The sequence below is a fragment of the Artemia franciscana genome, chromosome 1 (genome assembly GCF_032884065.1).
Source record: "Artemia franciscana chromosome 1, ASM3288406v1, whole genome shotgun sequence".
NCBI lineage: Eukaryota > Metazoa > Arthropoda > Branchiopoda > Anostraca > Artemiidae > Artemia > Artemia franciscana.
In genome coordinates this window covers 37,669,758-37,684,571 of record NC_088863.1, presented here as the reverse complement: position 1 = coordinate 37,684,571, position 14,814 = coordinate 37,669,758, and the positions used below count along the sequence as shown (strand labels likewise).

Genomic DNA, 14,814 nt, shown 5'->3' with positions numbered 1-14,814 from the left:
CGTCAATCACGTATCTACAACATTTGCTTATTCTACCCGCCAAGTTTCATCCCGATCTAAGCGCTTTCCAAGATTTCCAGTTTCCCCATCCAACTCCCCCCAATTTCACCAGATCTGGTCGACAATTAAAATTTGAGCTCTGAGGCAAGAGTCCCTTCTAAATACCATATTTATTTAAGATCCGGTCACCCGTTCGTAAGTTAAAAATACCTAATTAATCGATTTTTTTCGAATTAACCCCCCCCCCAAAGAGACCAGATTTAGTCCGGTTATGTCAATCACGTAACTGCGACTTGTGCTTATTTATCCCACCAGGTTTGATCCCGATCTCTCCACTCTAAGCGTTTTCAAAGATTTCCCATTTCCCCCTCCAACTCCCCCCAATATCACCGGATATGGTCAAAATTTAGAATAAGAGTTCTGAGACATGAGTTCCTTCTAAATATCAAGTTTCATTAAGATCCGATCAACCATTCGTAAGTTAAAAATACTTGATTTTTTCAATTTTTCCTCTCCCTCCAGCCTCCCAGATGGTAGAATCGTGGAAACGACTTTTATCAAGATACTTTGTGCAGGTCCCTGACACGCCTACCAATTTTCATCGTCCTAGCACGTTCAGAAGCACCAAACTCGCCAAAGCACAGGAAATCCCCGCAACTACCCCGAAAAGAGCGGATCGCGTCTAGTTATGTCAATCACATATCTAGAACTTGTGCTTAGTCTTCCCACCAAGTTAACTTGAATTTAAAACATATTTTGATCTAATTTTGTTTTCATTAACCACCTTACTTACACATGTTTCACCCTAATTCAATGGTAATTTTATGATTTGATTGTCCCCTCTGGCTAAGAAAATATGATTCTAAGTTTGAAGTTGCTCAGAAAACAAAGTTTCAATGTCGTAGATTTGCTAACCAGCCCTGCCAACACTGAATTTCTTAATCCTCTAAAATAAATCGTACCTGAATTCTTAAAATTGCAGGTAAATCACGAGCACAAAGACCATCGTTCCGATAGGTAAGGTATTCCTGCTCTTTCTCCCAATAACTTAATTTGAGATGGCCTCGGAGTTTTCAAACCATTTTTAACATCAATTCATATGCAATTCTTACATGCGTGTCTCGGTAACTGTATCGCTCTTCGAAACTTGTGGTGAGTTGTCTGGTGTAGTCAACTCAGTCTGCGATGATACTGCAGCTGTTACTGTTGAGCCACTTTTCATCCTAAATCTCTGTTTTATATTCTGTCGCTAGATTATGTATTGAATGTTCTTTTATGTAATTTTAGGTTTTAATTCTCGTAATCGTTGAAGTTCTAAAAATTGCTGACTCGACCACTTTGTCTCCGTTAATTACCTTACTAACAAGATTATTTAAATTTCCATTACTCACTGAAAATAAATTAAAAATAGTTTATTTTGTCGCTGATTTTGAGTTCTTCAGTTTTAAACTTAATTTTATAATTTCATTTACCATTATTCTCCTTTCAAACCAAAAATAACTGCTTTTTCATCATTCAAGTTTTTTTTTCATTTGTCAATATTTCGGTGTTTTGCGGTGGACTAGTGATCGATGCAATATTATCGGCAAATGACTTTAATTTTTCAGTCACTAGACTACAAGGTTGATTTAGTGAATTCTTGCTTAAAAAATTTTCCTGATCTTTAATCCTTCAGATTAATAAAATTCAAATTGACGTTAAACAATTTGTAGGAACACAATAAACTATTAGTTGGATTTTAAGCTTCTAATATAAAAGAATTCAACTTTCTTTTAGCTAAAAAAGACATCCGGGTAGACAATTCCATTTGTCAGACGAGTGGGCCACATCAAGTTGAATTTACTGCTGAAGAATAATATACAGTCAAGGCAATATTGAGAGGGTCGAGGGTTTGAACAACCTCACCTTCGAAATTTTCGCCTAGCTCTTAAAAACGTAAAAAAATATATAAAAATTTTTCTTAATGCATTTTTAAGTTTTTTAAATCCCTCCACCCCCCCCCCCCTGAAAAAAAAATACTGGATGTGCCCTTGTATTAATTACATTGGTACCATTATATAGATCCAAAAAACTGTGGATGCTATCATTTTGATAACATGCCCCGCTACAATTTACACATGAAATGTACAATTAAATAAATTTTCTGTGGTAGTTCGTGAATTGTGAGATGGCAATGCCGTTTGAGTGAATCCAGTTGCATCTACTTCTAGTTGATCCTAAGGAACAGCTTTAGTATTGGTATTTCAGAATATACACTTCACTTCTTTTGCTTTCGTTTTCTTTAATGTTTATTCTATGTCTAAGGAACTTTTAAAGTTCAAAGCTGCAATGATTTGGTACGAGCTATTGCTCTTACCAAAATACAATTCTGTTCTCTTTCAGCTCAAAACATTCGAAGTTGCTCGAGATGTCGTGCTGAACTTGGCAGACTTATAAATAGAGGCTCGTCTTGCAAATCTTGTGGTTTGAAAGTTTGCAAAAATTGTAGAAGACCTGGAATTAAAGCGAACGATTGGTCTTGTGTAGTTTGTCATATGAATATGTAAGTTTTCTTTTTTTAATTATGTCAAATTTTATAACACGATCTTAGATTTGTACATATACTGAACCTTCATCTGAAGGAACAAATAGATGACTTTGTGGCAATAATTAAAAAAAAGTTATTTCTGATTGAGGTAAAAAACCAAGTTGAAACTTAACATGAACATAAATTATTGTTTTACATTTTCTGCAGTATCTATAAAACAGGTCCAAATAAATTGATTCGTTATATATCCCTATAGTCGCAGAATTCTGAAAAACAAGCGCTTTCGGGAAACAGAGCTGGGTCGAGTTTTCTTCTAAAGAATTAAAATCGTATATGGCTACTAAAGTTAAATAATTTCCTGGTCAGTGAAAGATTATTGAGAGCCTTATAATTTTTTTTTTCTGCAGGCTTGTTGAGGACTTTGGTATTCCCAATCCTGTTTTATTGCGTCGATATCGTGTTTTCAGCAAAGCGCTAGTTCATTATGATTCATCGAATATAGAAAAATATCTCGAGTCAGTTTAATTGAACTAGTTTTACAGATATATGTTGAATAAATTGCCAACCAATAGTTTTTATTCGTTTTAAATTTCAATTTCGCACTTTACTTCCATCAGAAAAATATGATTTTTTTAAATTAACTTTTGATCATTTTAAGTTTTTTGAAACATATAGAATTAACCTTGCGAAAACATCTTTGTCTAACTTTGTGCAGATGCTAAAAAATTTAACATGGGTTTTTGTTAAAATAGGGCATTAAATGTAGATTTTACTTCTCACTTCTCTTTAAATTTTTGACAATTTTTTTTTTTGCAATTTTGTCAAGTAAAGAGTCCAGAAGTATATTATAACCGTTATCTTCAAGGAGTTGCAGATAAAAAAAAAACTCAACTACTTATGAATTATTATTTTATATGAAAATAAAGAGATAGAAATTTAGGCAAACTGAAGGACATTAGAGCAATTTTGATGAATCGTCAACGTAATTTACAGCAATTCGTGTTATTATTGTTACGATTTTTCTGCCGCAATACTGCACAGAATTTTGAACTTTTCATAAGAAACATTATTTCCACTATTTTTGCTTCATGAACCTCAACGCTTAATAGAGCTTATCATCATAATCATATTATTATGGAAAAACAACTTTAAAATTGGATAATACTCTGAATTCAGAAAGGGAATGTTGTTATCTCCTGCCCAAAAATGAATGGCCTATGTGCGACGTCAAAAATGAGTGACATATGGATGCACACCTTGAAAGGGGGGGATTAAAGTCTAATTGCAAAACTTCTCTTGGCTACATATTTCGACGCTGCTATTTTGTCCTAGTTCCACGTTTGCGCTGGAGAAGAAGAATGAAAAAAAAAACATGACAAACTTGGGTTTCGAGCTCATTTTCAAAACTTCTGAAAATACGATATCACAATTTATTTTTGCTATATGGATAAACATAAATAGTGTTTACCATTGTTCGTTAATAAGCTATCAGTTTCAATAACATTTTTTTTTTACTGGACAGTTTTTTTAAACTCAGCTTTTTTTTCATTTGTTAATGGAGACTGGGAGAGGAGTCGTTCAAAAGGAGTATTTTATTCATACATTTAAGGATTTCTTTTGTCATGGAGGCTGCAACGGTACACTGTTTATGGGGGTCGGATAATATTTATGGTAAAGTTTAAGATTTGTAGTTTTTAATATTATTTTATTCTGCTGTATGTCCTGTTTCATTAGGCACCTCATTTATGAATTTCAGACCATTGTTATTTTTATAATTATTTCTTTGAATAGAAAAATAAATAGTACCCAATATAATTAGGTTTTAATAACACCTCGGACATTATTCTTTTCAAAACCTAGACCTTAATTTAAATAATTTGAGATTTATATTTGTTTAATTTAGGTACACTTTTCTCTGAATCCATCTGAGACATATCAATAAAAAGTGTTTTAATTTGTTTGTCATATTATAGCAAACCTTAAAGCACAACAGTATTGGAAGTTATTTTTACGTTTATTAATTCATCACTTTGTTATCGTGGAAACTGGATAATTTCTTCGAAAACTTTCTAAGAATCATTGCAATAAAATAAAATAATATATGAGAATTTCCTGTGTTTAAAATGTTTCCTACAGTACGTTCTTTAATCTAAAAAATTTCATTGAAATATTTTTCATGGTTCCAGAGAAACGTGCACTTAAATGTGCAAGAAATAGATATCAGAAAATTAAGATCAAAATCTAGGTTTAAAAAAATAATGGCCTAGGTATTTTTTAACTCTACTATATTATTTTGTGGATATTTTATTTATTAAATTTTTATTTTTCAAAATGATTATTTTTTTTAGATTATTTAAAAAAAAATTAGTTTACATATTCTAAAAATAAACAATGGTCAGAAATTCCTAAATGAGGTGTGAAATGAAACAGGACATACAGTAGAATAAAATAATATTAACAACTAAAAATACCAAATTTTTACCATTTTTATTATCCAACCCTATCCAATCAAGAAATGATATGAAAAGTCTTATTGTGGCTATGAGGGCTCTGCCCCCCCCCCATAGCCGCAATTTTACTTTTCAGACAAATAGCCCGTTTTTTAATTAGATTTGCTAAATTAATTAGATTTAATTTAAGATTAATTTAATTAATCTTAAAAATTTTATATTTAATTGCTAGATTAATTTAATTACATTTTTAATTAGATTAGATGTTACCTAGATCAAAATAGTTGACAATTAGCTTAGGTTAATCTGACTTTAAAAAACGTTTTTGCATGCCTTTGAATTTTTGAGGTTTCTGTTCGCATGTTTCTGAATTTGAAATTCTATTTGCTTGTTTCTTACGTTTAGAAGTTCCCCGTGTTTCTAACTTTCTGAAGCTTCTGTTCACGTGTTTGATATTTTTGAAAATTTTTTCGTATATTTCTAACTTTTGTAGACTCTGGTCACTTGTTTCTCAATTTCTAAAAAAAAATCACGTGTTTCTGGCTTTTCGTATTTCTTTTCGTGTTTCTCTTTTTTGGAAATTCTATTCATATATTTCTGACTTGTTGAAAATTTTGTAAATTTTTTCACAGTCCGAAAATTTTTTGTGATTCTGAGATCAAATTTCTGTTTTCATGTTTCTCACTTTTTTAAAATGCATTTTGTGTGTTTCTCAGTTTTTGAAAAATTGTTTGCCTTGTTTTGACTTTTTGCAAATCCTATTCACCATTTCGTTATATTCACGTGTTTTTCCTGACTTTTTTACAACAATATTTGCGTGCCTCAAAAGATAACATAAGGATGTGTAACCTAGGTTAAAATAGTTAACCGCTAACTCAGTCAAATCTGACTGAAAATTCTGTTCGTGTGTTTTTTACCATTTCAAGTTGAAAATTTGAAAATTCTATTCAGGTGTTTCTGGCTTTATTTATTTTTCAAGACATCTTCTTACTTTTTAAAATTTTTTCTCCACCGTTTCATTATGTTCACGTATTTTTCTGACTTTTTGTAAACTCTGTTTGGATGTATCAAAATCTAACATGGGGATATGTTACCTAGGTCAAAATATTTGACTGCTAGCTTATGTTAGTCTGACTTTTAGAAAATTCTTTTGGCATTCTTTTGACTTTTCAAGTTTCTCTTTGCATGTTTCTGATTTTTGAAAATTATATTTACTTGTTTCTTACTTTTTAAAATTCCCCGTGTTTCTAATTTTCGCATGCTTCTCTCCACTTATCTGACTTTTCTGAAAATTCTGTTCGGATGTTTCTGACTTTTGTAGATTCTGGTCGCTTGTTTCTCAATTTCTCAAATTTCTTTTCATGTGTTTCTGGCTTTTTCGTAATTCGTTCCGTGTGTTTCTCATTTTTTGGAAATTCTATTCATATATTTCTGATTTGTTGAAAATTTCATAAATTTGCTCGCATTTTGAAAATTCTTCGTTTGAATCTGACTTCAAATTTCTGTTTTCATTTTTCTAACTTGTTGAAAATATATTTTGCGTGTTTTTAAGTTTTTGAAAGTTTTGTTCGCTTGTTTGACTTTTAGAGAATTGTCTTCATCATTTTGTTATATTCACATATTTTTACTGACTTTTTGAAAACAATATTTGTGTAATTCAAAAGCTAATAGAAGGATGTGTAACCTAGGTTAAAATAGTTAACAGCGAACTCGGTATAACCTGTCTGAAAATTCTGCTCGTGTGTTTTTGGCCTTTTCAAGTTTCTATATGTTTTCAACTTCCTTTTAACGCGTTTCAGTCTTTTTGAAAGTGCTGTTTGTCGTTCTGTCTTATTAAAAGTTTTGAAAGTATTTTTTTTCTTCGTTCGTTTTTTATTTTTTCAAGTATCTCTTCATATGTTTCTGACATTTTGAAATTCTGTTCACTTGTTTCTGACTTTTGGAGAATTTTGTAAGTGTGTTTTAACTTCTTGAAAAAAAATAATGTGTTTCTGTTTTTTTCAACTTTCTGTTGACATGTTTCTGGCTCTTAGAAAATTCTGCTCGCATATTTTTTACGAATTTTAGAAAATTCTTTTCGCGTGTTTCTAACTATTTAAATTTTCTGTACACATGTTTCTAACTTTTATGGAAATTCAAATCGCATGTGTCAGACTGTTTTGAAGTTTTGTGTTTTCTTAATTGTTTAAAATTTTCTTCGTTGTAAACAGTTTTCTTTAGTAGTTCAACGAAGGAAAAATGGCTAAGCCTTACAAGTTGACCCTAATAACCTCAGCCTTTCACCAGTGGAACGCTTTGAGGACGGTTTCAGCCATTGTATAAATGAAGAGAGTATTAATGAGTTTAAAAACTACAAAATGTATTTCAACAAGTGGACAGACATGAAAGGCGAATCTCAAGAAAAATATTATTTTACACTAAAAATGTGCCTAACAATGTCGGTGGTTCAATTGTCTGAAACGCCCATGGTCCACAAGTTTGCTTGATATATACTTTTTAGCCATAAGATGCCGCTTGCGACGTGAAGTTATCTTATTTCTTAAGATTAAAATCTAAGTTTCTAAAAGCGATCTAAAAATATTAATAAAAACATAATAATTTTAAGCGTATGCGTCTTAAATTTAGTTACTCGAAATATACTTTTTAGGTATTAACTGGCGGCAGAAGTATGAAGGTACCTTATTTCCTAGGACTGAAACCTAAGTTTCTCAAAACGATCTAACATTAGTAATAAAATCAGATACAATTTATTTGTATGTGTCTGAAATGCCCATGTTGCACAAGCTACTCGTGATATACTTTGTAGCCGTAGGATGGCGCTTGAGACATGGCAAAACCTAAGTCTTTTAAAAGGGTGTTTTTCGAAATAGGCTAAAAATAAGGAAAATTAATATAATAACGCAAAAAGAATATTTTTAATGAAACACTATCACATTAAATATTAGTGTTATCATGGAGCAACTTCGGATGTTTAGAAGCTGTTTTGGTTAAAATAACTCCTCATCTCCTCTATTAAAAGCGCAGTTATTCTCTTCTCTTACTTTTTAGCCAGTAGAATATTCACTGTTCTACTTTGGGTCATTTCAATTAAATTTAAATTTAATGGCAGTTTAATTAAAATTTAATGGCAGTTTCACCAACAAGTTCATTGCACAAAGTTATTGGTGTTATTGGGTTCAATGACTGAACCTGGACTGAGATCTGGCGCTTCAGTATCAATAATATAGCGTTCGCACGTGCTTTGCTTTTATCAGTTCATCTTATACTTGTTTGAGATAATATCAGCAAACCCCCTTTTTACTTTGCTTGCGATTCCATTGTCTATTATTTCATTATTTATGCATACGTCATTTAGACAAAATACGGTTTTTAAAATTGCTACAGCAGTATTCCCGTATTCTTCCTGCCTTCTTTTGATGTTATACTACTAGAACGAGAACGAAACGATCTATCAACCATCAACGTATTACAAGAAGTTCTAGCAAGAAGCTAGCCTGTCATTTCTGTTAGTTTTAGATTTGCATTATCTTTGAGTAATAGTTTTTCTGGCAATGTTACTCTTGCATATCCGACGTTTAATCCGACGTTTTAACACTTGAATTCTTTTGGCACTCTCAAAACATTCAATCTCTTAATTGTATGACAACGCACGCATATGTTTACAATGATTGCTCCATTAGTACTTGTTTAGTAGTTCAGATATTTTTCTTCATGGTCGCTCAATTCTGCGATAACTCTATCAAATGTACACTTTCTTAAAGTAATTTATTTTCACCTATAAAATACGATATACATGTTTTTTTCTGCCAAACCACTATTAGTATTGATGAATAGCGTACAATATTTGTCTATAAAGGAACTAACACCCTTAACCAAACATACTCTCTTAAAGGAGAGGAGGGACAATCATATAATGACCAACTAAAATATCTAGGGCCGGAGAAAGCTTGTCAGAACGATTGGGCCTAATCGGTCTCCATGTTTGAAAGGGACCTGTGCAACCATCAAAATAAACAATTCACTTTCGAAATTATGAGAAGTTCCTAACAATTTCAGTAAGCGTTTTATCTGGCGAGAGATCATTTTACACGCTAAAACCAATAAATCAGTGCATGATATCAACAATAAGTCAGTATAGACTAAATAGTTTAGCAATTACTTTCGACTGAAAGTGAAGACACAAGGGTAATAGAAATTAAAACTGTTTTAGAAGCATTTGCAGAACAAAAATTTTGAAATATGTAAATTCATATGCCCATATACGGTGATGTAAAGTTCAAAAGCATTGTCAGTAGTTTCATAATATCAAGGGGCAGAAACGTAAATTAACGTGGCAAAAAAGAGTACATAAAAGAACAAAAGAGGATAAAACCATAAGCTCAAAATGGACAAACGGGACCATCAAATGTGACAAAATCAAGAGAACGACCTGAGAAACGTAAATGTACGACATGTAATAATGAACAAACTAGACCATCAAAAGTGATAAGACAAATCCAAGCAACTAAGACAAAAGGCACTGAAAAAATGTCTGAAGCAATGATCAACGAAAATAAAAATCAAACAAATATATAGTTCAAATATTTTTGAAACCGACAATTAGAACAAGTTAAAAAGGAAATTGAAGAATGTAGAAATATGCAGCTATAAGATAAGTGGCAGTGAAATTCACAACCACTCTAAAACAAAAATGGGGGACAAAAAAATATGCAGTTACAAGACATATGATAATGAAAATGAAAATAAAAATGAAAATTAAGAACAGAAAAATCTGTGGGTAACAAAGTATGCAGTTAGAAGATAATCAGCAGCTAGAATTACAAGCAACAATAGGAATAAGAACTTGCCAAAAATGAAAGTGAAGAGCAAAGAATTGTAGGGTTAGAAGCTACGCTAAAGCAAGTATCAAGAGTGTCAAAAGTGACACTGAAGAACAAACAATTGTGCTGTTAAAGGACAGTTAGAATTAGGACGAGTCAAAAATGAAAGTACAGAAGAAAAAAGGTACTTGTGTGTGTAATGGTCACACTCGAGAACACTCCCGTTTAAACAGGAGAGTTAAACACTCTGTATTAAGAGACAATTAGCTTACACTCAGTTGGAAGCAAGTGACTGGTGACAGAATACGTTGGACTTACATATTTTGGGCTATATACTTGCATATTTGGGGGTGGGTGGGGGTGGATTAAGTATTCGGAAAGCGTGAAGTTAAAAAACAATTCTTACTTCATAATATTTAGAATAACTGTAGCTAACACATTTTCCATGTAAAAGCGCTGTAGTTTCCCCTCCCCTCCTTAACGTGCAAAAATATAGCCCAAATTTGTTTCTAAAGTATTATATTTTCATTACATTTTGGTGTCTTTTATTAGGATTGACCTAACTTTACTTCTCGAGTGCATACCATTTTGCACATAAGTACCAAGAAAATATTATGTTAGAAGAAAAGCAACCATCACAATCTTCGATGCCAGCAAATTGTGGCATAAAATCCAGGAAAAACCTACAAAGATACCGTAAAGTTCGAGCGTTAGTTACAAGTCATTGGAACCCTTCAACTCTGTATTTATTTGATGTGAAGTCCTCCATTATCCTAGAGGAAAATTAGCCAACAAAGAATATTTATTTGGAGGTTCATGCCTGCTTTGGTCGAATAGCATTTTTGCATCAACAATTTCCAAATGAATTTGTTTGGCCCGTTACAGGACATTACTTGCTCTCTAAAGAATTCTACAAACAAATACGAAACTAGAACTCATGTTTCACCTTTGCTTCAGTCAATGTAAGCGATGATCGAACCAAAAATAGTCGGGATGTTCTCAGCTCAAAATAGCTGGACAAATTTATCGTAAAATCAAATTAGCGGTACACTGAAGGTGAATTTGAACCATATTCATATACCTAATGTAGTCTTTAGACCCCAATGTAGATATTAACGAACAATTTTCACATCTTTGAAATTACTATGTTAGTCGTAACCCTACAGATCTCTTGGGAGAAACATTGTGAGACACAAAGAGCTATGCTAAAGATAATATGAAAATGGCCAGAGTTCAGAGGGTGATGAGCTACGGGGAATCGAATGCCACGGGTGAGTGAGTCGCAGGCCACGGAGAGACCAGACCTCAATGTTAATTAGAGACCATGGATCAGGAAAGCGGTACGGGGCAGGATGGGACCACGAAACATGGAGGGACCAAGAGGAATGAGAGTTCACGGGCCAGGGTTAGAGCCTTGGTCCACTGAGAAACCACAGTCCAGGACGGGCTATGACTCAAGGTGGCACAGGATTTTCCATGGGAGGGCCATGGACAATTGAGGGGTATTTATTGTTTTAAAAAGTAGAGTTGCGTGAAAGAGTGAAACTTTTGCGTAAAGAGCGAGGCGTTGAGGAGGGGACATTTCCTTTCATATACAAAATAATTTCTGTTCATCTTAAGTTCTAATGTCGCTCCTTACTTTCAGTTGAAAAAACTTGTTTTTTATTTAATTAGAGATAGAAACGGTGCGACATTAGTTATAAGGAAAGAGTTCAGAAGAGATGGACCGTAGATTTTGAGAATGTGCTAAGCAAAGATAGAGTTGAGGGAAAAGATAAAGAGGAAAATGGAAAAAATCGTGACACCTTGGATATAAAGGAAGGTTTTTTGTGACGAAGTATTAGCGACAGCACTAAAAGGAATAACAATTGATGTAGCCCCAGGTTCTGATGAGTTCGTAAATGATTTTCGTAAATACGGTGGCTCTGAGGCTAGAAATAGGTTACTGATGACTACAAATATGCTTTTTGAAAAAGGGAAAGTAACTAGCGATTTCAGAAAAACCTTAATTAAACCACTGTTAAAAAAGGTGATAAGAGTGAGTGTAGTAATTATAGAGGCATTAGTCTGGTCTTTTTAGGTGGGAAATTACTTCGTAATATGATACTTTTCAGACTGAGATATGCTTTAGACAAAGTTTTAAGGGAAAAACAGTACGGTTTTAGAAAAGGTAGAGGGTGTGTCGACCACATTTTTACTCTTAGGTCAATAATTGAATAGTGACTGAGTTATCAAACACCTTTGGTCCTCAGTTTTATAGATTATGAGTAAGCCTTCGGTTCTGTTAATGGAAGAGCTTTAGCAAAGGTCTTATCCTTGTATGGTATACCAGTCAAATGAATCAAAGTGATTAGTTCTATGCACAGGAATAACACTGCTGTGGTTTAGGTAGGAAATAAGGTTAGCCGCTGGTTTTGTATTAAATCAGGAGTAAAGTAGGACTATATTTTATCCCCTTTTATTTGGATCATTCTAATTGACTTTGTGTTAAGGAGCACAGGAGGGGCAATGGAAGACCACGGACTCAAATGGGAGGAAAATATCTCCTGGACTTATATTATGCTGATGATTTAAGCATCCTAGAAGAAAGTGTGAGCAAAATGAATGATGTTTTAAAGGTTTTGCGAGTTCAGCGTGTTAGAATTATTGTTAAGAAGACTTAGGTCACTAAGGCTTGGAATAAGTGAAAATGAGAAGGTGACGTTGGATAGCGAAAAAATTGATCAGGTCGACAGCTCCACTTACCTTGGTAGTACTATTAGTAAAGACGGTGGGAGCAGTTAAGATGTTAACAGTAGAATAGCCAAGGCTGGTGGTGTTTTCTCACAGTTAAAAAATTTGAAAGAACAGGAAGATAAGTCTGCAAATCAATATTAGAATGTTGGAAGGTACAATGATGACAGTGGTCAAATATGGCTCTGAAGTATGGGCGCTCCGTAGAGCGGATGAAGATTTACAAGATGTTTTTCAGAGAAACTGTTTACTGATTGTTCTGGGTACCTGGCTGACTGTCCGCATTTCAAACAGTAGGTTGTACGAAAAGCGTGCTTCAATTGTGCTTTCTATGGCTATAATGAGACAAAGGTTGAGGTGGCTGCGGATGAAGGATGACAGATTGCCGAAGATTTTTCTTTTCGGCCAACCGTCTAGGGCTAAATGGAAGGCAGGTCGTCCGAGGTTGGGGTGAAAGGGTGCCATAAAAAGATTCAAAGGAAATGAGAACTTCCTGAGAGGGCGCAAAGAGGGAAGGTTTGAACCAATAGATTGGGATGGAGGAGGAGCGTGTGTAGCTGTGTTTGCCTCAGGCGGATTGGTGCTGCGGTTAGCTGTTAGTAGTAGAGTAGTAGCAGTACTGACACTTATACATGTAGCAAATGTAGTTTATGGAAAATTAATTACCGACTGGTTTAATCTATTTTAACCGACAATTTTACCATTTTAAGCAAATACGCATTATAAGATCGTCCTTTCTTGAGATTAAATAAAAAAACAAACAAGTTTTTTAACTGAAAATAAGGAGCGAGATCAAAACTTAAAACAAACAGAAATTACTCCGTATATTAAAGGGGCCGTTCCCTCCTCAATATCCCGCTCTTTACGCTAAAGTTTGACTCTTTCTCTCAACTTTACTTTTTAAAACAGTAAAAAACTTCAGCGTAAAGACCGGGACGTTAAGGAGGGAAAAGCCCCCTTAATATACGGAGTAATTTCTGTTCATTCTAAGTTTTATGTCGCTCCTTACTTTCAGTTAAAAAACAAGTTTTTTTCATTTAATTTCTGAACGTTTTTGAATTAATACATTTTTTTTATCTTGGCTGTCCGCACATGAATAATTAAAACGAAATTTACATATTCGTTTTATTTTGTCTAAATGGCTTCTCTTAGTTTCGATCGGAAGATTTTGAGAAAAAAGGGTGGGGGAGGGGGCCCAGTTGTCCTCCAGTTTTGTCAATTTAAAAAGACAACTAGAATTTTAGTTTTATACGAACGTTTTTATCAGTAGAAAATATACATAACTTACGAATTAACTTACGTAACTTACTTCTATATTTGTATATTTTCTTTACGTATATGAGGGGGTTTGCCCCTTCGCTAATACCTCGCTCTTTACACTAAAGCTTAAATTGTGTCGTAATTCTTTAAGAATGACCCCTGAATCACAAAGGCCATAGAATAAATAGTTGAAATTACTAAAAATACTTTAGCGTAAAGAGCAAGGTATTTAGGAGGAGATGAACCCCAAATATGCGTAATAATTTCTGTTCTTTTTAAGTTTTAATGCTGCTACTTACTTTCAGTTGAAAAAAAATTTCCATATTTATTTTTTAGTTGTTTTGTTTTTATTTTAAATAGTGCAAGAATATCCTGCAACCCCTTTTTGGAAATTATCTTCTCCCATGACAATTTCCTCCATGTAAAGATACTCCCACGTAACCCTCCCTTCAACCTCCCACCAACCGAAAAATCCCCCTGAAAACGTCTGTACGCTTCTCAATAACCATACTCGTGTACACTTCTCACACAAATTTTGTAACTTGCAGCCCCTTGGACTGTCAGGGAGTAAGTCGTCCCCAAAGACATTGTTATTAGGTTTTATGACTATGCTGGACAAATGGCTAAGTCAAAATTTTGATTCGTTGACTTTGGGGAAAAAATGAGCGTGGGAGGGGGCCTAGGTTTCCTCCAATATTTTCGGTCACTTTAAAAGGGCACTAGAACTTTTAATTACCATTAGAATGAGCCCTCTTGCGACATTCTAGCACCACTGGGTCGATACGATCACCTGCGGACAAAATAAAAGAAAACAAGAAAACAAATAAAACCCACCCGTGATCGGTCTTCTGGCAAAAAATACGAAATTCCACATTTTTGTAGATAGGAGCTTGAAACTTTTACAGTACGGTTAGCTGATACGCTGATAGCGATGGTGTGATTTTCGTTAGGATTCTATTTTTTCAGGCTCGTAACTTTTGATGGTTTAGACCAAATTTGATTAGACTTATATATTTGAAGTCAT

The 14,814-nt window shown here is 33.7% G+C and overlaps 1 protein-coding gene across 1 annotated transcript in view; it reads left to right on the top strand.

Annotated features, from left to right (window-relative positions):
* Window positions 1–14,814, top strand: part of LOC136029163 (uncharacterized) — a 902,097-nt gene that overhangs the window by 52,610 nt on the left and 834,673 nt on the right. Inside the window, exon 3 of the mRNA XM_065707268.1 lies at window positions 2,383–2,542. Coding sequence (XP_065563340.1) covers window positions 2,383–2,542 — 160 coding nt within the window. The remainder of the gene's footprint in view (window positions 1–2,382; window positions 2,543–14,814) is intronic.